The sequence below is a fragment of the Phyllobates terribilis genome, unplaced genomic scaffold (assembly GCF_046119375.1).
Source record: "Phyllobates terribilis strain yellow unplaced genomic scaffold, ASM4611937v1 Scaffold_1__5_contigs__length_1240528914, whole genome shotgun sequence".
Taxonomy (NCBI): Eukaryota; Metazoa; Chordata; class Amphibia; order Anura; family Dendrobatidae; genus Phyllobates; species Phyllobates terribilis.
Genome location: NW_027362761.1, coordinates 172,964,169 through 172,990,895, shown reverse-complemented (window position 1 = coordinate 172,990,895; position 26,727 = coordinate 172,964,169). Strand labels below are relative to the sequence as shown.

The window sequence follows — 26,727 nt, the reverse complement described above, 5'->3', positions numbered from 1 at the left end:
TTGGTGATTAGAGTTCAGTTACAGTACAGTTAGTGCTCAGAGAGGAGCACGCAGGCTGCTGTGTGAGGCAAGCTAGGCCTCCAGCAGCACTGAAGTCTAGTGAGGGCCCCAAGCGTGGCCGAAGGTGAGTGGAAGAAAGGAGTGACAAAAAGGGGGCAGAGGAGCATACCAGGCTCACCCCAGTATATACACCGGACACCGGGTCCGAGCCTACAGGGACCCTTTACACCCAGTAGGGATAACCGGAATCCCAGGAGGACTACAGGTCCCTGGCAAACCTGAAGCTAGACACATACAGGACCAGGAACCACGAAGGCCCCGACGTCCAGGGAAAGTGGTTACCAGCCGGAGGTCCTACTTCAGAGCAACAGGTGGAGTAGAAAAAGCAAGACACATAAGCTAAGCACAGTTGCATGCTGGCCAGGATCTTACACAGAGGCAGACACGGATCAGGAGGCCTTATACCCGCTCCCTGGGGAGAAGTCCAAAAGTGCGCCCTTCACCTAGAGTACCCTGGACCGTATCTACCAGCTGTACCAGTAAAGGTAACGAAGCAAAACCCCCTGTCTCTGTCCGTTACTCCTGCTGCGTTCTCTACTTGCACAACAACGCCCAGCGCACCTTCCACCATCTATCTATCTACACTGCCCTGAGGCCCGTTCCACCTGTGGGGAGCTGTACCATCTTTAGCTGCCTTGTCACCTGCCTCAGAGGACTGCTGCCGCGCTGGTGACCTTCACCAGACACCACAGGTGGCGTCACGAATTTCTCTGAACTTTATTAGTAATCGCTACCCCTTTTGTGCACTGTCTGCCCTGTGCCAGCCACCGTGATATATATATATATATACTGTCTCCAAACAGTACGCGACAGGTGCTCCAGAAGGAAATTTGCGCCCTCCTGTACCAGCAACAGGTAAAACTAACAGGTGGTGAGATTGGTAATGTACGGGTGACAGACCCGATACCCATTGTGATTCCCCCAATGAGTGAAATGCTGATTTGGTGTCGGGCAGCAAAAGGTCTCAAGGGACAGAACTACCAGGCGGCAGTAGAGCCCGTTAACTCAGAGGACAGACCTACACTCCTAACTGCTAGAGGGGTAGTTGACGTACGCAATGGGAGGGTACCCGTACGCCTCCTAAATTGTGGGAAGGAGGAAGTCAAATTACCATGATACGCCACTGTTGCCAGACTGTATACTGTGAATAATAATGCCATACACACAGTGGAATCCTTGACCCCACCAGACACGGTGGAGGACAATGACTCCAAAACCCTGCTGGAGGAATGGTGTCAACAGCTCCATGTTGGAACTGACGCCACTCCTGTCCATCAAAAACACGGTGTCTACAGAGTAGTTCAGGAATATGAACAGGTGTTTAGTAAAAACCCACTTGATTTTGGAAGGGTCAAAGGGATACAACACCACATACCCACAGGTAACTATCCACCCATCAAGGAGCGTTACAGACCCATACCACCAGCACATTACCAAAAAGCAAAAGAAATGTTGCATGACATGAAAAAGGCAGGGGTAGTAAGGGATAGCTGTAGCCCCTGGGCAGCTCCCCTGGTCCTGGTCAGAAAGAAGACGGTAGCATGAGGATGTGTGTAGATTATAGACAAATTAATCGAATAACACATAAAGATGCATACCCTTTGCCCCGTATAGAGGAATCCCTGGCTGCACTAAAATCTGCCAATTATTTCTCCACATTGGATCTCACTAGTGGGTACTGGCAAGTCTCTGTTGCTGAGGAAGACCGGGAGAAGACAGCCTTCACCACCCCAATGGGATTATGCAAATTCAACAGCATGCCATTTGGACTCTGCAACGCACCCGGAACGTTCCAGAGGTTGATGGAGTGTTGCTTGGGACACCGGAACTTTGAGACAGTGCTGCTATACCTGGATGACGTTATCGTGTACTCGAAGACGTATGAAGACCATCTAAAGCACCTGGCGGAGGTATTTGAGGCATTGTCCCGGTATGGGATGAAACTAAAAACTTCCAAGTGCCACCTGCTCAAACGGAAGGTTCAGTACCTGGGGCACGTAGTCAGCTCAGAGGGGGTAGCACCAAACCCGGAGAAGGTCACTGCCATCCAGAAGTGGCCTGAACCAAGGAACATCAAAGAGGTACGTCAATTTCTGGGACTGGTCAGGTACTACAGGAGGTTCATTAAGGACTACATCAAAAAGGCAGCACCTTTACAAGATCTCCTAGTAGGACAGTCCAAAAGAGGTAAAAGTCCCCCATTCCAGTGGAGCAAAGAACAGACTGAGTCCTTTGCAGTAATGAAGGAAGCCCTAACCGATGAGGAAATCCTGGCTTACCCCGACTACAGCCAACCTTTCCTGTTATACACAGACGCCAGGAATGAGGGACTGGGAGCTGTGTTGTCCCAGAAGCAAAACAGCAGAGAAAAGGTAATTGCCTATGCCAGTAGGAAGCTTCGCCCTACTGAGAGGAACCCGGAGAATTACAGTTCCTTCAAGCTGGAGTTCCTGGCCTTGGTCTGGGCTATCACCGAAAGATTCAAACATTACCTAGCCTCAACTAAATTTACAGCCTTTACCGACAATAACCCCTTGACACACCTGGAGACAGTCAGGTTGGGAGCCATGGAACAGCGTTGGGTGGCCAGATTGTCGAATTACTAGTTCACAATCAAGTACCGGGCAGGCCATAAGAACACCAATGTTGATGCCCTGTCAAGAATGCCCCACCAGTCGGACACCAAGGATGAAGTGGATGACCTAGAAGAAATTGAATTACCTGCTTTCCACAGAAATGGAATGGTCCACGAGCAACACACCTCCAGAAGACGTCATGGTAAGATGCTAAACCCTTTACCTCATCACAGCTGGAAGGAGACCCAGGACAGTGACCCGGTTGTCAGCCTCATCAAAGGACTGATAACCCAAGAAGGTTCTCAACTGGAGAAGGATGCTCCTCCACAAGCCAAACACCTGTGGAATGAGAGAAGCCGGCTGTTCATCTACAGAGAAAAGCTGTGCCGGAGGTACGTCAACCCTAGAACCCATGAAATGGTGTGGCAGATTGTAGTGCCCAGGATGGATATCCAGATGGTCCTAGAGGCCTACCATGACCAAGCAGGTCATTTTGGCTGGAAGAAGCTGGAAACCCTGCTGAAGGACCGGTTCTATTGGGTTGGAATGCGGAGTTCCATAGAAAGGTGGTGCCGGAATTGTGGGCCCTGTAGCCTCAGAAGGAAAGACTTCGGAAGTCAGAAAGCACCCTTGCAGTCCATCAAAACAACCCAACCCCTGGAGATTGTCGCTCTGGATCACGTCAAACTGTCGCCCAGCAGATCAGGCTATTCCTATGCCCTGACCATGGTGGATCACTATTCCCGGTTCCTGGTGGTAGCCCCTGTCAAGGATCTGACAGCAGAAACTGCAGCAAGAAGGTTCCAAGCCTACTTCTGCAGGCCCCATGGATATCCGGACAAGGTGCTAACAGATCAAGGCCCTGCCTTTGAAGCTGAGCTGTTTAAAGAATTCTGGCACCTGTATGGATGCAAGAAGATCCGTTCTACACCATATCATCCTCAAACTAACGGTATGTGCGAGAAAATGAATAACATCGTCATTGACCTGTTAAAAACCCTACCTTTGGAAGAGAGGAACCAAGGGCCAGACAAACTACCTGATCTGGTGGACCTGTATAACCACATACCTGTGAGTTCTACTAATTGTACCCCAGCGTACCTCATGAGAGCAAGACCCGGAAAATTGCCCATGGACCTGGAGCTCGGAGTGGTAGAACCTGCTGCAGATATGTCCACTGAAGACTGGGACACAAATCGGCAAGAGCAGTACAGGAAAGTACAGGCCTGTGTTGAAGACAGCCTAAACAAAGTAAGGGAAAGACAAGAAGACCAATATAACAAGCATACACCAGCAGAACCCTTGGCACCCGGAGAAATAGTGCTAAAGCGGAAAAGAAGAGGTCACAAGCTCGATAACCAATGGGAAAGAGAGCCCTACACCATGTTAAATTCCAGATTTGACAACACCAAAACCAGCCTGATCAGCAAGGATAGAGGTAGGACAACCACAACAGTCTCAAGAGACCACTTGAAATTGTGCCCAGGTCTACTGAATACACAGGAGGAAGAAGTACTTCTTATAATACCGGAAAAACCCAAGGAAGATGTAGTTCATACAGTTCTAGGAGACTTCCCCGCGGAGTGGCCTCAACTCGATGGAGCAGTTATCATACCAGTGAAACACTTCTGTCAGCCACCAGAAGAACCTCCACCACAAGAAGAACCTGTGAGCGCCCTGGAAGAACCTGCTCAGGAACAGGAAGAGTCCCTAGTAAGAGAAGGTTCACCAGTTGAACCAGAACCTGAGGGTCCAGTAAACCGTGCACTTGCCAGTCCTATAGAGATGTTGAGGCAGTTCTATAACTTACCCACACGTAGACCTGATAGGTTAGCGGATAGTGCATGCACAGACACCAGTATCACCCCAGTGCTACATAGATCCACACGCAGTACACAAGGCCAAATCCCTACCAGGTATAGGGAATAAGGTACAAAATGCCTACAGTGTAAATAGCTATCCGGAAGGGTATAGCATTGTTTGTGTGAACTGGAAAAGTTATATGTGTGAATTTAGTTACCTGTAAAGGGTATAAAGACTTGCAGGCTGAGGACTGTGAGCAGCCAAAAACTGTCCATTGTAAATAGTTACGCTTCTTAAAGTGCCCCCTATTGGTTTTATATTAAAAGACCACTGAACAAAAACCCGTTTGGCGTGGCCAAAGACGTGGTCCAACACCTGGATCACTTATGCCCTGTAGCCACGCCCAGGGCCTACGTTGAGGGTTTTCAGACGGGTCCCTCATGCTACTCATGTTGCACCTTCACCAGTGAGATGAACACCTGGTTATGGGACTCGCTGTAACTTTGATATGTGTTATTGTTATTATAATTGTAATTGTTTTTGTTACCTGTTTTACAGAAATGCTACAGTCCGGGAGTACAGAGTTGTACTAGGGGGGAATGTGGCACCCTGCTACCACAGGTACCACAGGACCCAAAAGGGTGCATGGACGGACTTCTCCACAAGAGGCCCTCATTACATAACAGACACCTCCACCCTTCCACCTCATACCACCAGAGGGAGCCCTGTTAGGGATATATATATTGGAGGGTGGAGTTAGGTAGGCAGAGTGTGCTGGCACTAGAGATCAGTGAAGAAGCAGCACCTGTTAGCTGCTGTGCTGAGGGCAAGTCAAGGCCTAAAAGCCTGAGGGCCTAGAGCGTGGCTGGAGGCAAGGAGAGGAGAGTTAAGGGGGCAGAGGAGCATCTTACGCTCACCCCAGAACACAAGCCGGACACCGGGTCTGCGCTTACAGGGTCCTCTATGCCCAGTAGGAATAACCGGTATACAAGGAGGATTCCAGACTCCTGGTCAACCTGAAGCTACAATCATCTAAAGAACTAGGAACCACGAAGGCCCCAGCATCCAGGGATAGTGGTAGCCAGAGAAAAGTTCTTACTACCAAGCAGACAGGTGAGAGAGTGAAACAGCACAGAAGCTAGGCCTAGTTCCAGGCTGGTCAGGAGCTTCAGAGAGAAAGAGGAAGAAACGGATCAGGAGGCCTACTACCCGCTCACTAGGGAGAGTCCAGAAGTGCACCCTTCCTACTAAGTACCCTGGACCATACCTGTCGTTTACACCAGTAAAGGTACTGAAGTGAATCCCCTGTGTGCGTGTCCATCATTCCCCCTGACCCGACCGGGCCACCTCTCAACTGCATCCCTTCCATCAACCCTGCCCCGGGGGCCCACTCCGCCTGTGGAGAGCCGAAGCATCCCAGCTGCCATCCCATCACTCCCGGAGGTCTGCAGCAGCGCTGGTACCCATTACCAGGAACCACAGGTGGCGTCACGAGACAAAACTGTTATTCATCCCTTCAAGTAACAAGCCCCTTTTAAAGAGTGACCCCAGAGTACAGGCCCGGGAGCCGACTGCCGTGACCTCCCAAGAAGGTAAAGGCCCAGGTACTGAGTCCCTCATATCCCCCTGGGCGAGTCACTGACAGCTTAAAAAAATAAAACTACTCACCTAATCCCGTTCCCTTGCTCTTTCGGTCTGTGCAGTGTACTGAACTCTGCACAGCAGGTGCGATGCAGTGATGTCATTGTGCTAGCTACGCTCTCAAACGCACAGCCTGAATTGTGAAAGAGGGAGCTGATGTCTTCATTCATTAGTGTCTTCATCCTGGGGATGTAGATACTGGTGAAATTAAGATGCGAGGCGGAAGGTGACCATGTGTTGCAGAATGCCGTTGTTTCCAACGCTTTGGCTGTCCCAGTCCATGATCAGACAAGAGCTGCCAAAGGGCTGCAGTCTGATCTAAAGCAGTGTGGGGAGAAGCCAGCCAGGAATGTTGCAAAACTAGTCAAAGAAAAATATGCAGTACCTGGACTCATGCAGCTATCCTCTGATTGATGCTGTTCGAGTCCAGTTTGTAAAGGACAAGCCTGGTCGATGGTTACTTCAGTACCCCTATATACCCTGCTATGGTACACCTGAATATGGGTGTGCTTTGTGGAACTTGTTGCTTACCCCTTTTTGGGCCACAAGTGGTATGATGGTATGGGGACCGTAACGTCATGCAATGAATGAGGGAAGCCAACAACAGTTTTATAAAGTTAAAAACAGCTTTACTTGATTTCTTGAACCAGAGCTTGAACATTTGACAAATGGCATGAATTTCTTGTAACATTTCTTCCTCATAAGGCAGAGGCTCACACTTGAGCTTCATGGTAAATGGCATAATATGGCATAACAGAGATGTTCAGTACAGTTGCAGAGTAACAGAGTATTTCTTCTACTACTATCAATATCCTCCACTACGGTGCAATACCCTGTGCTCATTCTTGGTCAGAGTAAGATTCTGTTCTGTACTTTAACCCTTCGATTTCTAATTGCAGCACACTTCCCACTTGTTGGCTATAGCTTAAGTGATTCTTCTTGCTACTCCAATAGCTCAACCATAACTGCCTAACAGGAACTAGCTTCTTGAACAAAATGCCCCAGTAACTCCTCCCCACCTGGGCTGACATTAAGTGTTCACCCTATCCTAGGCTAACAAGTTGCTGCAGGCTAGTGAATATAAAATCATGTAACTATGTGTGACAGGCAGAAGTAATGCTGTTGCATCAAAAGCATCCAGCAACTAGAAGAGTTAACACAATCACAGGAGACCGGAAGTGGTTTGTTTCAGAAGCATCCAGCAACTAGAGGGGTTAACACAGTCACATGAGACAGGGAGTGGTTAGCAGAACCCCAGGTGGATTGTGGGAAAGTTGTTTACTATTCTGGCAGCAGCCAAAGGGATGAGTGGTGTGTGATCTGTATCTCACAGAATTTCAGGCAAGTGAACCATAGTTGAACGGTATTCAAGTAAAGAATGAAGCTGAGCAAAGGTCAGAAACCCGTTGTAGTGCTAGGTGAGAAAGTCTGTCATTGGACAGGAAGATGAAGACTGGAAGGAATTGTGTCACAGGGATTATCTCCTTCAGCAAACCCTCCCCCACTCCTCCATCTCACTGTGCTATAAAGAATGCTGTGTACTATTGTGGCTTTGTGAAGGAAAAGTCTGTTGTTGTTCATGGAAAGCCTGTTCTGTACTGGCCGTGCTTGTACATTAAATATCACTGTTAAACTGTTCCTAAGGACTCTGTCAAGTGTATCTGTGCCAGAAAGTTAAAACACCTTATGACTGAGAAAATGCAATTCATGGTCGCCCTGAGTAATGGTTCCCCCAGAATTCCAAGAATTCATGAAACCTGTCTCATCCTATCTAAATATTAGCGGCGTGCACATAACATTGGTGGCCCGTATGGGGAATTCTGAGAGGGAATTTGCGTATAGAGGGAGAAGGGGCAAAGTGACTGAAAAATACAGCAGCAGAGCACCTCAATTCAACTCTGCTACACCAATTAAAGGGGATCAGCCCTAAAGAAAACTCACTAGCAGCAATGGATGTGGAAATACAAATGGACAGAATTAGTGAGCTGCTTCTTCATTTAACCTGTGAAGAACTGAGAGAAGTAGCAGAACATATAAAGATGTCAGAAGAGCAGATCTCTAAAGCACGCACCCACAGACAACGTTTAGCTGCCATTAATGCACAGATGGATGAGCTGGGGGAGGAAGAAGCTGAAGACGTTATGGGGACGTTCCTCCAGGAGCTAACACAGTTTCTAACCGGGTTGAAGTTGGAAGATGGAAGGGCGGCGCCAATTATCAAGAGAGGGAATCTCCTTCCTCAGAAAGAACTACAGGAATTGAAAGAACAATTCAAAACCTTAACAACAGCCCTGCAGAAATCTACCAAAACCTCTGAACATGTGACAGACTCTGACAGAACCTTTAACCTGCTCGGGTTAGATAAATCAGGAAGACAGTCCTCTCTTACACCATAAATCACCATAAGGAAAGAATTCAAGATCCTCGGACAGATTGGAGAGTGTGAACAGAAAGAGAAACTGTCTTATATGAACTTGTTGCACCAGATCGATGCAGGATTACAGAAAGGTTACCAGCCAGATGAGATCATTGAAGGAGTGGTGAAAGCGATCGCCCAGGATTGAACCGCCATAGTATGCTAGAAATGAAAAGTCAATTGACCTTACCACAGCTGAACATGATTTTAAAAGGGCACTATAAAGAAGAGAGTACCTCAGAATTGTTCCACTGACTCATTAACATCTCACAGAACAATAATGAATCACCCCAAAGTTTCTTGCTCAGAGTGATTGAACTTAAGAATAGATTGTTGTTTGCATCCAGAGATGTAGAGGCGTAGGAGAAGTTTAATACTGGACTAGTCCAGAAGAAGTTCTTGAGATCGTTGGGAATGGGGTTAGTCAGCAAAGATATCAAGTTGCAGCTGAAACAGTACCTAGATATAGTACCTCTGATATAGGCTGTATTCCATCGTTGCAGTTGAAAATCAATTTGAAAGACACAACCCCAGTAACCAGAAGTTACATGTCTGTGCCAAAACCATTACCCCGTGAAGTGAAAGAGTATTTACAAGACCTAATCAACAGAGGTTGGGTCCAAAAGTCGAAGTCGTCTTATTCCTCTGTTATTGTTTGTGTTAGGAAGAAGGACAGTACGTTGAGACTCTGCTGTGATTACCGGAAACTAAACCGAAAGTCAGTACCTGATCGGCACCCAATACCAAAGATTCAAGATATGCTGGTTAGCCTATCAGGAGGTACCTGGTTCTCTGTCCTCGATCAGGGTAAAGCATACCATTAAGGGTTTATTGAAGAATCCATTAGACCTTTGACAGCATTCATCACACCGTGGGGGTTATATGAGTGGATCCGCATACCGTTTGGGCTCAACTCAGCTCCAGCAGAATTCCAGAGGAGCATGGAGACATGTTTAGAAGAATTGAGGGATGATATCTGCCAGCCGTACTTGGATGACAATGTGGTACACAGCAAAACCTTCCGTGAGCATGTTGAGCATGTGAGGGCCGTATTACAGCGGTATCAACATCACGGAGTTAAGTTGACCCCAAAGAAGTGTGAACTGTTCAAAAGGCAAGTCCGATTTCTAGGGAAAATTGTGTCTGGAGAAGGATATACCATGGACCCAGCAGAAATCGCTCCGGTACTGGCCTTAAAAGACAAGCGGCCCTCTACTGTCGGGGAGTTGAGGCAGATATTTGGATTCCTCTTCTACTATTGTACTTACGTTTGGAACTTCTCCAGGATTGCCGCCCCACTATACCTCCTCTTGGGAGGGACGACAGAGTCAACAACACCCACAAAGAAAAAGGAGAAGGCAGGTAGGACCGGGTTTAAAAGAAACAATGCCATTTCTTCCCAACAGCCCATTCTCTGCAGCAGACCACCAGGAGGTATTGGAAGAACTAGTAGACTACCTGGTAAAACCACCCATCTTGGGATATCCTGATTTCAACTTACCGTTTGTTCTTCATTGTGACGCTTCTCAAGTTGGACTGGGAGCTGCCCTGTATCAGCATCAAGATGGAAAATTGAGAGTCATCGGTCACGGTTCTAGAACGTTGACAGACGCCGAGAAGAATTACCATCTACATTCCGGAAAATTGGAGTTCCTGCCATTGAAATGGGCTATCTGTGAGCGATTTAGAGATTATCTCTACTACAGCAAAGAGTTTGAGGTATACACTGACAACAACCCTTTGACCTATGTCCTTACTACAGCCACGCTGAATGCTATGGGTCGTTGAACTACCTGACTTCAATTTCAGTATCAAGTACAGGCCAGGAAAATGCAATGCGGATGCTGACAGATTGTCGAGAATGCCACTAGAGCCTGAGGAGTTCATGCAAGAATGCTCAGAGGAAGTCAGTCTGGAAGCTATTTAGAGCACTACCCAAGCAGTACAAGCTTATCAAGAGGAAGACACACCATTGTAGTGTCCGTTGACGGTGGAAACCACCGTGAAAGTGAAAGAACAAGATCACCCCCTGTTCATTCAACAACTACCAATAGGAACAATCCGTAGAGCACAACGGGAAGATCCGGTAATTGGCAGAATACTACCTTAGAGAGATAATGAGTCACCAGCAGTATCTGTTTTATTTAAAAGAATGGGCGAAGCTCTACCTCAGCATAGACGGTATTCTGTATCGTGAAGGAGGACAAAACCAACAGTTGGTACTACCCAGAGTATTCCGTAGGTTGGTTTTCAAAGAACTCCATGAAAACATGGGACACCTGGGAGTGGAAAGGACAACAAACGTGGTCCATGAATGTTTCTTCTGGCCGTACATGCAGAGAGATATTGAGAGGTACGTGACCAGAGAGTGTGGGTGTCTGAAAGATAAACGTCCCAACACATCAACCCGGGCACCTATGGGCAAAATCCAAACTACCTACCCGTTTGAGATGGTTTCAATAGACTTTCTACATTTCGAGACATGCAAGGGCAGTTATGAAAACATTTTGGTAGTGATGGTCCATTTTACTTGATTTGCTCAAGCATATGCCAGCACTAACAAATCTGGTAGAACAGCGGCAGAGAAGATCTTCAATGATTTCACTTTGAATTTGGGTTTCCTACGAGATGAAACCACGACCAAGAAAAAGAATTTGAGAACCAACTTTTTGCCAAGTTAGGAAAGTAGTGTAGAATTCAGAGATCCCACACAACATCCTATCACCCAGAGGATAATGGACAAGTGGAACGTTTCAATCGGACGTTATTGTCGATGATGCACACTTTAACAGCTGATGAGAAGAAAGACTGGAAGAGTTCTCTTTCAAAAGTGGTACATGCCTACAACTGTACGAAGAGCGAGGCAACGGGTTACTCACCTTTCTTCCTATTATATGGACGTTCACCAAGATTGCCAATCGACATAATGTTCCATACTCCGGTGTCAGAGACTTACAAAATGTATCCTGAGTATGTTCGGAAATGGAAGGAACAGATGGCAGAGGCATACAACATAGCGTTCAAAGTGGTTACGCAAGGGCAAAGCAAGAGTGAGGAATACTATGATTGAAAATGTTATGGAGCAGAATTGACACCGGGAAGTCGGGTGCTAGTCAAGAATGTACATGAAAAAGGTGGCCCAGGAAAACTTTGTTCGTACTGGGAAGACAAGGTGTATGTGGTAGTAAAGAGGAAAGCTGCTGACCGTCCAGTTTATGAAATCCGATTGGAAACATGGGAAAAGAAAACCAGAATAGTCCATCGGAATTTACCATCCTCAGGAGAGTGAACTAAACCCCGAGGCTCCAGAGTTTGTACCAAGGAGTACAGATGAAGTCCAATTCAGTTCTGATGATCGAACACCGGTCACTGAAGAGACCGATCGACACTCAGGAGGAGCGGAATTACCAGACTGTGCGGAAACAGATGATTCGGGAGAAGTACAGGAACTAACAGAGGCAGTTCCAAGAGCAAATGAGTGCAGCGGAAGAAACTCCTGCAACCGAAGAACCCTTGGTATCTGAGGAATAACCCACCAGGACGATGTCGACTCGAGAAGTGAGGAGGCTGTGATGTTGACGTATGAGACACTTGGTGAACCAAGTCAAGTGCCAAGGACTGTCGATTGGAAACCGGTATCTCTGCCTAAGGACCAGGTAAGCCCACTTGAGTGGTATTAACCACTGAGAGGCAGTATGGAAGATGTTGCCTGGTGGAAAGACTTGTTTTCATGCTTTGATTTTTCTTAAAAGACTTTGTAGAAACGAAGAACTGTTAAGGTTTAGAGAGAGAGAGAGCTGGTTGAAGATGTACGAAAAGCTCCAACTGAAGAGATGCTGATTGTTTTAATTGTTTATTTCTTACAGAAGTCCTACAAGCAAAAGGTTGTAAGAATAGGTTGTTATTAATGTTTATGCCAATTTGACAATGCCAATTTGTATATAGTTACACGACTTTCACCACTGTCTCAGAATCGGTCAGATCGACCAATTAAGGCAAATGTCAAGGACAACATTCAAACAGGAGAGAAGAGTGTGACAGGCAGAAGTAGAGCTGTTGCTTCAAAAGCATCCAGCAACTAGAAGAGTTAACACAATCACAGGAGACAGGAAGTTGTTTGCTTCAGAAGCATCCATCAACTAGAGGAGTTAACACAGTGACAGGAGACAGGGAGTGCTTAGCAGAGCCCCAGGGGGATTGTGGGGAAGTTGTTTACTATTCTGGCAGCAGCCGAAGGGATGAGTGGTGTGTGATCTGTATCTCACAGAAGTTCAGGCAAGTGAACCATAGTTGAACGGAATTCAAGTAAAGAGTGAAGCTGGGCTAAGGTCAGATACCCTGTACTGCTAGTTGAGGAAGTTTATCATCGGGCAGGAAGATAAGAACTGGAAGGACTTGTGTCACAGGGATCATCTCCCTCACCAAACCCTCTTTCACTCTTTCTCACTGCAGGATAAAGCAGTCTGTGTACTATTGTGCCTTTGTGAAGGAAAAGCCTGTTGTTGTTCATGGAAAGCCTGTTGCTTTAAAGGACTGATGTTTTGTACTGGCCGTGCTTCTACATTAAATATCACTGTTAAACTGTTCCTAAGGACTCTGTCAAGTGTATCTGTGCCAGAAAGTTAATACATCTTATGACTGAGAAAGCTGCAATTCATGGTCGCCCTGAGTAACGGTTCCCCCAGGATTCCAAGAATTCATGAAACCTGTCTCGCCCTATCTAAACATTAGCGGAGTGCACGTAACATATGTCACATAAAACAACAGATCCATACAGTAACAATAAAGAAGCCTTCAGAGAGGGTGTTTGGATGCCTTCTCCACCTTTACAAGCTGACAGGTTCTCTTTAATGACTTATTAAGGTTTTCCAATGTGTCCATAAAAACATTGATTGTCAATGACATTAGATAACCTGTCCAGAAAAATATAATCCATCAAGTTAGCAAGCCGGCTGCATATGTGTCATCCAGTATGAATAAATAGTATTTTTTAAAATCCAGAATTAGTACAATGTATTAACAAAAGGATTCATCCAAAAAATATATATATATAAATTTTTTGAGGAAACACAAAGACAGATCTTTTGGTTATATACAAACGTGGTCAAAATTGTTGGTATCCCTCGTTTAATGAAAGAAAAACCCACAATGGTCACAGAAATAACTTGAATCTGACAAAAGTAATAATAAATGAAAAATCTTTGAAAATGAACAAATGAAAGTCAGACATTGCTTTTCAACTCTGCTTCCACAGAATTAAAAAAAAAATTAAACTCATGAAATAGGCCTGGACAGAAATGATGGTATTCTTAACTTAATATTCTGTTGAACAACCTTTTGAAGCAATCACTGCAATCAAACGATTCCTGTAACTGTCAATGAGACTTCTACACCTCTCCACAGGTATTTTGGCCCACTCCTCATGAGCAAACTGCTCCAGTTGTCTCGTGTTTGAAGGTTGCCTTTTCCAGACGGCATGTTTCAGCTCTTTCCAAAGATTCTCAATAGGATTTAGGTCAGGGCTCATAGAAGGCCACTTCAGAATAGTCCAATGTTTTCCTCTTAGCCATTCTTGGGTGTTTTTAGCTGTGTGTTTTGGGTCATTATCCTGTTGCAAGACCCATGACCTGCGACTGAGACCAAGCTTTCTGACACTGGGCAGCACATTTCTCTCTAGAATCCCTTGATAGTCTTGAGATTTCATTGTACCCTGCACAGATTCAAGACACCCTGTGCCTGATGCAGCAAAGCAGCCCCAGAACATAACAGAGCCTCCTCCATGTTTCACAGTAGGGACAGTGTTCTTTTCTTGATATGCTTCATTTTTCCGTCTGTGAACATAAAGCTGATGTGCCTTGCCAAAAACTTCCATTTTTGTCTCATCTGTCCATAGGACATTCTCCCAGAAGCATTGTGGCTTGTCAACATGTAGTTTGGAAAATTCCAGTCTGGCTTTTTTATGATTTTTTTTCAACAATGGTGTTCTCCTTGGTCGTCTGCCATGAAGTCCATTTTGGATCAAACAACTACGGATGGTGCGATCTGACACTGATGTTCCTTGAGCGTGAAGTTCACCTTTAATCTCTTTAGAAGTTATCCGGGGCTCTTTTGTTACCATTCGAATTATCCGTCTCTTTGATTTGTCATCAGTTTTCCTCCTGCGGCCACGTCCAGGGAGGTTGGGTACAGTCCCATGGATCTTAAATTTCTGAATAATATGTACAACTGTAGTCACAGGAACATCAAGCTGCTTGGAGATGGTCTTATAACCTTTACCTTTAACATGCTTGTCTACAATTTTCTTTCTAATCTCCTGAGACAACTCTTTCCTTTGCTTCCTCTGGTCCATGTTGTTTGTGGTACACACCATGTCATCAAACAGCACAGTGAGTATCTGTAGCCCTATATACAGGCTCACTGACTGATTACAAGATTGTAGACACCTGTGATGCTAATTAGTGGACACAACTTGATTTAACATGTCCCTTTTGTCACCTTATTTTCAGGGGTACCATCATTTCTGTCTAGGCCTATTTATTGAGTTTAATTTTTTTTTTAAATTCTGTGGAAGCAGGGTTGAAAAGCAATGTCTGACTTTCATTTGTTCATTTTCATAGATTTTTAATTTATTATTACCTTTGTCAGATTCAAGTTATTTCTATGACCATTGTGGGTTTTTCTTTCATTAAACGAGGGGTACCAACAATTTTGACCACGTGTGTAAGTATTTGATCAAAAATGCATTATGGGATGTTCCTGTATGTCCATTTCATTATTTTTGTAAGGATAATAAAAAAATCTAGATAATAAATATACAGGAAGAGGTTACCTGCAGTAGTAGTGCCGTCCAAACCTTGTCCAGTGATCTTGCACAATTTCTTCTATACCTTGCTTACGGGCAGCCATAATTGAAAGCCAAACTAAGACAGCCCAAAGTCCATCCTTTTCTCGAAGATGATCTGAACCTGGAAGAAGAAAGATAATTGCGCAATGAATGTAATTTTTCCACAATTCTTTAAAAAAGTACAGTATATTATTCCTATCATTGCATCGATCCTATGCTTAGCGCCACCACCGTGGGCTCAATTAACATCTATTCTGTGCTGTCAAAAAGAAATCAGCATGCCCTTAGAGCCACATTTACAAAACCATTAAAACATGATATTCTCATCAATGGAATATTTATTTTCAGACTGAAAGGAGTAACTGCACTTGTCCTTTTCTAGGATACACAAGAATGTCATTGGTTTGGGGAACCTATGGCTCCTGACAATTTCCCTCTAAATAGAGGGGTAAAATGATAATCTTGCTAATATCAGACAATGTTGGCACTTGTATAAAATAATGTAGGATAGATTTTTGCATAAACAGAGATCTTGAAATGTTCCTTGTAAATGTTTTTCATGTTTATCTTATTTCAAAGAGTGTCTATCTTGTGTTCGTTTTATACCTCCATTAAAGTATATAATGGCCGCCACTCATTATAGTGTACAGGACACTTTCAATTAATTCATTACTGCTCCAATTCATCTTATAGAAAAACATATGTAAAGTCTAAAAGCAGTTGTCCATTTTTGGACAACCCCTTTTTACCTGCTAAAGTGGTCCACATCAGCGCCACTGCTTTGATGTTGAAGCTTTGTTTCCCGGCGATCATGTTTTATTATTAGGTGACGTGACCACTGCAGCCAATCAGTGGCCACTGATCAGCTCCAGTTTTTTGGTGCTCTGTCAGAGAGGACATCCACTTTGATAGAATAATAAAAGGATGTGGGCAATCAATGGTAATTGATTGGCTGCACTGCTCAGGTGACAAAACAATATCAAATGATCACCGGGAGATAAAGGGCCAACATCAGAGGAGCGGCGCTGGTCTGTGAGGTGAGTATTGATTCCTTTTATTGAAAGTGGGGCACGTTAGCAGTTCAGAAACGTTTTTTCAGTGGTGGACAAACCCTTTAACAAAAAATCTTCTGTCATCTCATGTCTACAGCTTTTATGTCTTCATGGTTATAGACTACAAACAAATCCTGTGATTTTTAAATTGCAAATACAAGAAATCATAGCAAAAACTATGAAGTTTTTTTTAATGAATATGGGTCCCAGAGTTGGGTCTGAATTAATGTTCGGGTCTGATCTGAGGTTTGATACTTCCTAATCCTCATCCTGCACTTTCACTGTAAATGATATACACTGCTCAAAAAAATAAAGGGAACACGCAAATAACACATCCTAGATCTGAATGAATGAAATATACTCATTGAATACTTTGTTCTGTATGTGTTGAATGTGCTGACAACAAAATCACACAAAAATCATCAATGGAAATCAAATTTATTAACCAATGGAGGCCTGGATTTGGAGTCACCCCCAAAATTAAAGTGGAAAAACACACTACAGGCTGATCTAACTTTGATGTAATGTCCTTAAAACAAGTCAAAATGAGGCTCAGTATTGTGTGTGGCCTCCAAGTGCCTGTATGACCTCCCTACAATGCCTTGGCATGCTCCTGATGAGGTTGTGGATGGTCTCCTGTGGGATCTCCTCCCAGACCTGGACTAAAGCATCTGCCAACTCCCGGACAGTCTGTGGTGCAACATGACGTTGGTGGATGGAGCTGTAGCGCCCCGAGGGTTCGGTCGCTACAGAGGTATTGCATCTCAACCAGATGTGCGATATCTCACTTCCAGGTAAGGATGGAGTGTGGATCAGGACCCTGACACCTGTATGCATTACACCACATTTCCGGGGGGCAGGGCGACCAATATGCTCCAAGTAGAGCTCGACAGTCCCTGTCCCTGGCTGGAGTGGGGGGAGGGAACACCGAGGAAGGGGGGACCCTGTAGTGCATAGGAGGGAGAGGGCAGTTCCTGGGTGCACTTAGAGGGAGGTATAAAAGGTGGGCACCATCTTAGAGACAGAGAAGAAGTTCAGTCAGTAAGAGGAGAGGACAGGGAGCAGAGGCTCAGACCGAGCTCTGCTCCGCAGGCGGGCCTGGCAGAGGCCGGAGCCTGGAGGAAGGAGAAGGAAGGAAGAGGAGCGGAGGAGGCTCCAGGAACAAGCAACGAAGGGACCCCAGGGGTGTGGACCGGCGAGTCGCCACTGCACGCCCGAATCTACCTGCGTAGTGGGGTCAGGCCAAAGGGGGAGACCGGTCCCCGAAGCTAGTGGAGGTGGGGAACTACCCTCAGCTAGAAACCGGAGGCTGTGACATTTTATGTGGTGCAGCCCCTCGCTACACCCGCTAGGAAGGCACCACATAGGGTCAGGGAAACGACGCCAAGGTTTACCAGAGAAGGCCCGAGGCAGCCGGACAGAAGCGAGGTCACTGGCGGGGTATGACAGGCCAGAGAAAGGACACACAAAGGGGGTCCTGTGAAACGCTCCAAAGTTATCTGGGAGTAGGCCGAGCCCCTCACCTGGTGAACACAGTGTGACGTGGGACGTTATGATCAGCTATAGTAACGTGGATAAAGAACTGTGAGTAAATACCCTGGACTGCATTTCAGGACTCTGTGTCGTTACTGCTGCTCCCGTGCACCATAAACCCAACATCCGCACTCGCTGTCCCGAGGCTACACTCCTCCCGTGGGGAGTTATACTACCCTCTGCTGCACCCACAACACCAGCCTCAGCGGTCTGCCCTGCAGCGGCGGTTCACTCTGACCGCAATCCACGGGTGGCGTAGTCGGACATTCAGCATATAGACTGCCATTTGGTTTGCCCGCCCTGGGCACGGACCGGGTCGCCGCCACGGAGACTACAACCCCCAGCATCCGCAAAAGGTCCGGTTACGGGTATCTACACACACACACGGCCCAGGGACATGATGTCCCAGATGTGCTCAATCTGATTCAGGTCTAGGGAACGGGAGGGCCAGTCCATAGCTTCAATGCCTTCATCTTGCAGGAACTGCTAACACACTCCAGCCACATGAGGTCTAGCATTGTCCTGCATTAGGAGGAACCCAGGGCCAACAGCACCAGCATATGGTCTCACAAGGGGTCTGAGAATCTCATCTCGGTACCTAATGGCAGTCAGGCTACCTCTGGCGAGCACATGGAGGGCTGTGCGGCCCTCCAAAGAAATGCCTCCCCACACCATTACTGACTCACTGCCAAACCAGTCATGCTGAAGGATGTTGCAGGCAGCAGATCACTCTCCAAGGCGTCTCCAGACTCTGTCACGTCTGTCACTTGTGCTCAGTGTGAACCTGCTTTCACCTGTGAAGAGCACAGGGCGCTAGTGGCAACTTTGCAAATCCTGGATTTCTGTGGCAAATGCCAAGCGTCCTGCATGGTGTTGGACTATGAGCACAACCCCCATCTGTGGACGTTGGGCCCTCATACCACCCTCATAGAGTTGGTTTCTAAACATTTGTGCAGACACATGCACATTGTGGCCTGCTGGGGATCATTTAGCAGGGCTCTGGCAGTGCTCCTCCTGTTCATCCTTGCACAAAGGCGGAGGTAGCGGTCCTGCTGCTGGGTTGTTGCCCTCCTACGGCCCCCTTCACGTCTCCTGGTGTACTGGCCTGTCTCCTGGCAGCGCCTCCAGCCTCTGGACACTACGCTGACAGACACAGCAAACCTTCTTGCCACAGCTCGCATTGATGTGCCATCCTGGATGAGCTGCACTACTTGAGCAACTTCTGTGGGTTGTAGAGTCCGTCTCATGCTACCACGAGTGTGAAAGCACAACCAACATTCAAAAGTGACCAAAACATCAGCAAGAAAGCATTGGTACTAAGCTATGGTCTGCGGTCCCCACCTAGAGAACCACTCCTTTATTGAGGGTGTCTTGATAATTGCCAATAATTTCCATCTATTGTCTATTCCATTTGCACAACAGCATGTGAAATTGATTGTCAATCAGTGTTGCTTCCTAAGTGAACAGTTTAATTTCACAGAAGTTTGATTTACTTGGAGTTATATTCTGTTGTTTAAGTGTTCCCTTTATTTTTTTGAGCAGTGTATTTTGTGAGGCACCATTATCATACTATCCTTTGAACATCTGTCAGATCATGCTGAGAATTATACTTTTTCAGACTCACAACTTACAAACATATAATGAAAAACAATGAACAAAATTTGGGCAATGCCACAGTGGAAAGATGGCACAGTGTCAGTACTAAAGTGATGACCCCATTGAATATGTGCAGACATCATAGTCAAATCGTTTAAAACCCAAACATTTCAGGAATGCAGAGACACAACTGTATGAGATGAGCAGACAGAGATGAAATCACAACTGCTCCCAGGCTTTTCTCCCAGCTCTAAAGTTGGCACAGTGCATCATGAGTAGTACATGTCAGATATTCTCCATGCGCTTCTAGAGAAATGGAAGGGTTTTTGAAAACATAAATTCGGCTCCAAGAAATGCTGCCAAAAAAATGCTCTGGGAAACTCTGTATAAGATCGTTTCAAGGCTGTCTGGCCTTTTATAGCAGAAGAATTGCTTTTATTTACAGGCCAAGCAAAAAAAAATGTAATGCTTTAAAAAAAATCTCTAACATGTTTCATAGGCATGCAGCTGAATCATATTAACACTTGCATTACTGATATTGATGGTTAGGAACATTCTGTTACTGTTTTTAAGCACTAGGTCAGGGGCGGACATTCCATTGGTGCAACCTGCGCAGCAGCACAGGGGCCCAGGAGGTAAGGGGACCTATTTCACTCCTCGAAATCAGTGGAATTGTGCATTATGATGAGCTATTGGACTGTAAAGATCCCATATAATGTGCTTACACAGGGGCGCTCTTCTGTCCGTGTCCACAGCTGCACTAGGTTAATATTATCAAGAAGAGATGGGGGTACAACGAGCAAAGAAATTCCACTCTCAAAATGTAAAAGTTTTAATAACTGATTTCTTTAGTATTTTTCTAAATCAGCATATGGTTATGTTTAGTGTGAATGTTTACCTTGGCATCTGAGTCAGCTTTCCACAAAAAGGAAAGATTTTCCATCTTTTCATGTAAGAGTGGAACTGTTATGCATAAGGGCTCGTGCACATGACAGTATAATCGGTCTGAGTGTGATCCTACAAACCAATGTTAGTCTTTGGCGCCATGCACATGTCCAATTTTTTCCTCGGACAGAGTATGTCGCGGTATGCCGAGTTTGATCTGATATTCTGATCACACGGCCATGCAAATCAATGACTGCGTGGAAAACATTGGACTAATTTCTGCCCGCTTACAGAAGGGAGAAGATGGAGAAATGTTTCTCTCCATCTTCTCCTCATCCGAGAGAATGGGATCACACTATGCTCACACTCTGATCAAACTCTGATTAAAAAATTTGATCAGGGTGCCATTTGCATAATAAGCAAGATTCTCTCTAATGAGAGAATCTACAGCCTCCTGCACCAAGCCTAACAATAAGTAAAAAAAGGTCATATATAAGGGGTCATGTCATGGTCGCATTAGCGCTATATACAAACTCTGAATTGTGTAAAACCCTGACATGGTATCCTTAGGTTTTTATACTGCTATATTTTACATTTCAATTCATGCGAAGGCATACAATGGCATTGCTTGGAAGCTCAATATGGCGATATACAGAGTCCCTACATCTCTACTATGGTCTAATTTTGAACAACTTTGTAAAAGGTAAAGGTAAAAATACATTATGCATTATTGTCCATTTTACGGCATAAAAATAAATTTGTATCATATCCTTTGAAGCTCATGTTTTATTTATTCAGTCATTTTAGTCATCTTTCCCATCTCCGCCCCATTCCTGTAGAATGTAAGCCCCCAAGGGCAGGGTCCTCTTCCCTCCGTACCGTTCTATCATTGTTAGTTTGTTTACTGTAAGTGATATCTGTATTTGTTATGTAACCCTTTCTTATGTTCAGCACCATGGAATCAATGGCGCTATATAAATTAATAATAATAATAATCTTTCACTGCCCTCGAACACAAAACTACTATAACACAATTCATATTACCTATAAGTTAATGGTATTAGAAAATAATTTGTATAAAGGCTGTTTCTGCTGATATGTAGCATTATGCGCTCTTCTCTTTGATATTAGTAACTAGTATTTTGAGTGCATATCTACATGCAGGTATGACCCTAAGGTGGAAAAGTCATAGCCTAGAACAAGCTTAGAATTGTAAATAAAGGCATATCCATTACCTGTGCCAAAACTTTCTTCTCCACACAAGGAACAACGTCCAGAATCCATTAGGTTTGCAAAATATTTCCAGCCAGTTGGCGTTTCATACATAGGAAGCTTCATTGCTTTTGCAACCCTAAAAGGCAATTTCCAAATTAAACCATATTTTCTATATTGCATACAGGATGGGTGATTTCATGCAACATTCAGCTATCCTATCATTCAGAAACTCCTTGTACTATTTTACTGAAATTATAATGGAAAGTCAGCTCAGATTCCATTGTCTGTGTTCTGATTTTTGTCTCTATTGTTACAAAAATGAAAGTTAAAAAGTAAAGCATGTTTTCTGCTCTTATTTGCTTTCCATGGGCTGGTTTGTTTTTCTTGGAGACTCTGGATAGCATATTGACTTTAGTCTTTGGCTTACACGTGAGGATCATAGTCACAAGCTGTCTTAATCTTTTACTTTAAATTTCCAAACGACAACAAACAAATTATCCCATGTTTTTATTTGAATAGATTAAGGACCCAAATTGAAAAAAGGAGCAGTTGTGTCTTCATTATTTCAACTTGAAAAATATTGTTATTCCAATACAAACCATTCCTACTAGAAGATTGTAATAAATAAATCCACATGTGGAAATAAAAGACAATTTCCTTTTACTTTAAAACTTCCTTCCCATTTGCTGGCCTGTTTCAGACTGATTATTTTAAAGGCTACAAACTGGAATAATTACTGTATTTTTGCAAGTTACAATGTCCAACAAGCAGTAAAACATCGAAATACATTTACACTAAAGATTATCGTAGACGAGCGTTCTTAAGAAGGCTTGTTTCACGATAATCTTGTAGGGTAAACAGGCTTCTGATCACCTGATGAACGAGCATTTTGCAGCACAAAAGATCTTCGTTCTTGATAGTGCATCGTCCTGTGTAAACAGAACTCGCATAGCAGCCAATACACACTGAACGATTTACTACAGATCGTTCAGTCCGAATCATTTACCATGGTCTGCCTGTATAAACAGGCTATTAAACAACTGCCGATTGGTAAATGCGTACTGATTAGTGGACGTTTAGTGACGTAGGTCGGTCCCTGTAAATGGACCCATTCGATGTTCTGAAGTTGATGCAACTGAACTCTTTTATTTTCAGTAAATTGTTCTCTACAACAAATATGACCTATTGTTCTACACTCAGGTCTTGCTTTGTGACATCGCAATTTAAATCAGACCCATTTATTATTGATATGCCAATACCTAGTTTATTACGGACTGGATTATTGATAGCATATAAGGCTGGACTGCAGTTGTATACTCAATGGTATGACCACGACTTTTGGATTTCGCTGCACATCTATGGTGAATCAATGGCAAAGTAGGCAAGCTTTGTCACGCGCCCCCTGGGCCATGGGAGGTACTCGGCAGCCGGGCCTATGGATGCTGGTGGAGGATATCACGGTGGCTGGCCCGGTCCGTGACCCAGGGCGGTCAATAAAAAGGGGGTTTTCTATTTATAAGGGTTTTAGAAAGTTTGTGACTCCACCTGTGGAATGTGGCTAAAGGGAGCCGCCGCTGCGGAGCAGTCCTCTGAAGCTGATGTTACTGCAGCAGGGATGGTGTGGCTCTCCACAGGAAGAGCTAGCTCCAGGGCAGTGTAGATATTGTTGGTTGTGCTGGGCGTTGCAGTGCAGGGGGAAAGATAGGGGAAGCCGAAATAATGGACGGAAGCAGTGCGGTGCAGTCATCCGAGTCTTTACTCACAGTTCTCATGTATGTTCCACTGATACACTGCGCAGGTGCCAGCCTCCCACGTCGCGCTGCGGTCACCAGAACAGGGGTTCAGCTCTTCCTCAGGTGGGTTAGGGGCACTTGACGGAACCCCGCTTTCTTATGTTCCTCTCTAGACCGACTTCACGCTGGGTCTTCTCCCTCCTGCCCTGCGCTTCCCCACTCACAGTCCCGCTCGGGTGCTCTGAAGTCCCTCCTGTCTAACTGGAGTTCCCGGACCTGCTTGACCCTCACGGTAATTAGAATGAGGCTTTGGCAACTGAACTATAATAGCCAGAAGCCTCTGGTTTTTCTAGCCAAGACCTGAAGTAACACGGCTGGTCCAGGGGCCGGTCCCCTTCTTGTGGCCTGATCCCTCTGTCTTCTGACAGATTCGGGGCGTACGCATGCCGTCCTGCACTTGCCGTACCCCCTGGGATCCCTTCAAACAGCCTTTCTCCTCTGCTCCCCTCCTGGGCCTCTAGCACTAGGCCCCACTTGTGGAGCAGAGCTCCTAAGGAGACTCTTCTCCCAAACTGTCTTCACTCTCTCCTCTCACTGACTGAACTCTCCTGCCACCTAAGATGGCTTCCCTTTTTATACCTCCTTCTATGGTGCTCCCCTAAACTGCTTGCTCCACCCACACCCACTACTGGTTCCCCCTACATTTGGTTCCCCCCACTCCAGCCAGGGACAGGGCTCAGCACTGTGCACATGCATCTTGTCCTTCCAACCGGCCTGGAGCAGTGTAGTGTTGAATGTGGGTGTTGGGGTTCCGGGCAGCACTCCCTACCTACCTGAGAGAAGGAGACACCACACCTCTGGGTGAGGTGCAGTACCTCTGTGGTGACTGAACCCTCAGGGGCGCCACACTTGCATGGGGATTTTGTTACCTACAGGTGAATCTCACTAAATTAGAATATCATCAAAAAGTTTATATATTTCAGTTCTTCAATACAAAAAGTGAAACTCATATATTATATAGAGTCATTACAAACAGAGTGATCTATTTCAAGTGTTTATTTCTGTTAATGATGATGATTATGGCTTACAGCCAATGAAAACACAAAAGTCATCTCAGTAAATTAGAATACTTTATAACAACAGCTTGAAAAATGTTTTTAAAATCTGAAATGTTGGCCTACTGAAATGTATGTTCAGTAAATGCACTCAATACTTGGTCGGGGCTCCTTTTGCATCAGTTACTGCATCAATGTGGCGTGGCATGGAGGCGATCAGCCTGTGGCACTGCAGAGGTGTTATGGAAGCCCAGGTTGCTTTGATAGCAGCCTTCAGCTCGTCTGCATTGTTGGGTTTGGTGTCTCTCATCTTCCTCTTGACAATATCCCATAGATTCTCTATGGGGTCAGGCGAGTTTGCTGGCCAATCAAGCACAGTGATACTGTTGTTTTTAAACCAGGTATTGGTACTTTGGCAGTGTGGACAGGTGCCAAGTCCTGTTGGAGAATGAAATTTCCATCTCCAAAAAGCTTGTCAGCAGAGGGAAGCATGAAGTGCTCTAAAATGTCATGATAGTTTGCTGCAATGACTTTGGTCTTGATAAAATACAGTGCACCTACACCAGCAGATGACTTGGCTCCCCAAACCATCACCAATTGTGGAAACTTCACACTAGACCTCAAGCAGCTTGGATTGTGTGCCTCTCCACTCTTCCTCCAGATGCTGGGACCTTGATTTCTAACTGAAAATTGGAACTCTGGGACCTTGTGGAGTGTGTCAATGACTGCCTTCTGGACATCTGTCAAGTCAGCAGTCTTCCTCATGATTGTGAAGCCTACTGAAACAGACTAAGGGACCTTTATAAATGCTTAGGAAGCCTTTGCACGTGTTTTTTGTTAATTATTTTGATTTACTGAGATAATGACTTCTGTGTTTTCATTGGCTGTAGGCCATAATCCTCAACATTAACAGAAATAAACACTTGAAATAGATCATTCTGTTTGTAATGACTCACTTTTTGTATTGAAGAACTGAAATAAATTAACTTTTTGATGGTATTCTAATTTAGTGAGATGCACCTATGTAACGGGTCTGGGAGACGGAACCTCTGAGCTACTATACAAGGGGGCGGTCCTTGTAAGGAAGCGGGTGGCTCCCAGGGAAGACGGGCAGGTAGTCACGGCAAGTGACAGGGACAGTCTCTGGGTAGAAGGGCAGGTAGTCACGGCAAGTGACAGGGACAGTCTCTGGGTAGAAGGACGGGTACTCACGGCAAGTGACAGGGACAGTCTCTGGGTAGAAGGACAGCAGGCAGGTGACTGGTGAGCACTCCCAGGTGAGCGGGCGAGAGTCTCTGGACAGGCAGGTGGTCACGGCAAGTGACGGCAGAGCCTCCAGGTAGGCTAGCAGGCAGGTAGCAGGTGAGCGCTCCCAGGTGAGCAGGCAAGAGTCTCTAGACAGGCAGGCGGTCACGGCAAGTGACGGCAGAGCCTCCAGGTAGGCTAGCAGGCAGGTAGCAGGTGAGCGCTCCCAGGTGAGCAGGCAAGAGTCTCTGGACAGGCAGGTGGTCACGGCAAGTGACGGCGGAGCCTCCAGGTAGGCTAGCAGGCAGGTAGCAGATGAGCGCTCCCAGGTGAGCAGACAAGAGTCTCTGGACAGGCAGGTGGTCACGGCAAGTGACGGCGGAGCCTCCAGGTAGGCTAGCAGGCAGGTAGCAGATGAGCGCTCCCAGGTGAGCGGGCAGGCTGGTCCATAGACAGACTGACAGGTGTCGGAAGGCAGACCGTCGGACCGCAGGCTTGCAAGCAGGTAAACGGATATCAGGCAGGTATCAAGCAGGAATCTGACAGGTGACTGGCAGGTAACTGGCAACGGGACCTGAGGGCTGAAGCAGAGTGAAGGCTTTGCAACAACATTGCTCGGGCACCTCCATTTTGGAGGAGGTGCCTTATATATGGTGAAGTCCTCCGGCCATTGGCCGGGGACTCCTTAGGACGGCGCGCGCGGCCCCTTTAAGAGAGGGGGAGCGCGCGCGCGCGCGCCCTAAGCACCGTGGCCGGGAAGCAGCGCGCGCTGCCAGCAGAGCGGGAGGAAGACGCCGGGCACGGAGCGGAGAGGTGAGGGGAGCAGTGTCCCTGCCTAGCAGGAGGCAGGGACGCCGACGCTACAACCTGTATTTTGCCATAGATTTGCCACTGATTTTTTCCAATAAGCTGCAAAGAAAAGACAAATTTACACTAAAAAGCCATAAAAAACAATTGACATGCTTAAGATTAAAAATCAATTTCTGTATGATTTTTATTTTACATTTCAGTTAAATTTTCATCCACTAGACTGCTAATGCGATAGGCTGCATCTTTTCTGTTGGCAAATCCAT

At 45.7% G+C, this 26,727-nt stretch overlaps 1 protein-coding gene across 1 annotated transcript in view; it reads right to left on the bottom strand.

The window, feature by feature from the left end:
- The window catches only part of PGM5 (phosphoglucomutase 5), a 382,573-nt gene that overhangs the window by 181,163 nt on the left and 174,683 nt on the right, over window positions 1-26,727 (bottom strand). The window contains exons 7-8 of the mRNA XM_073669685.1: window positions 21,642-21,757; window positions 15,326-15,461 (exon numbers count right to left, since the gene is read on the bottom strand). Coding sequence (XP_073525786.1) covers window positions 15,326-15,461; window positions 21,642-21,757 — 252 coding nt within the window. The remainder of the gene's footprint in view (window positions 1-15,325; window positions 15,462-21,641; window positions 21,758-26,727) is intronic.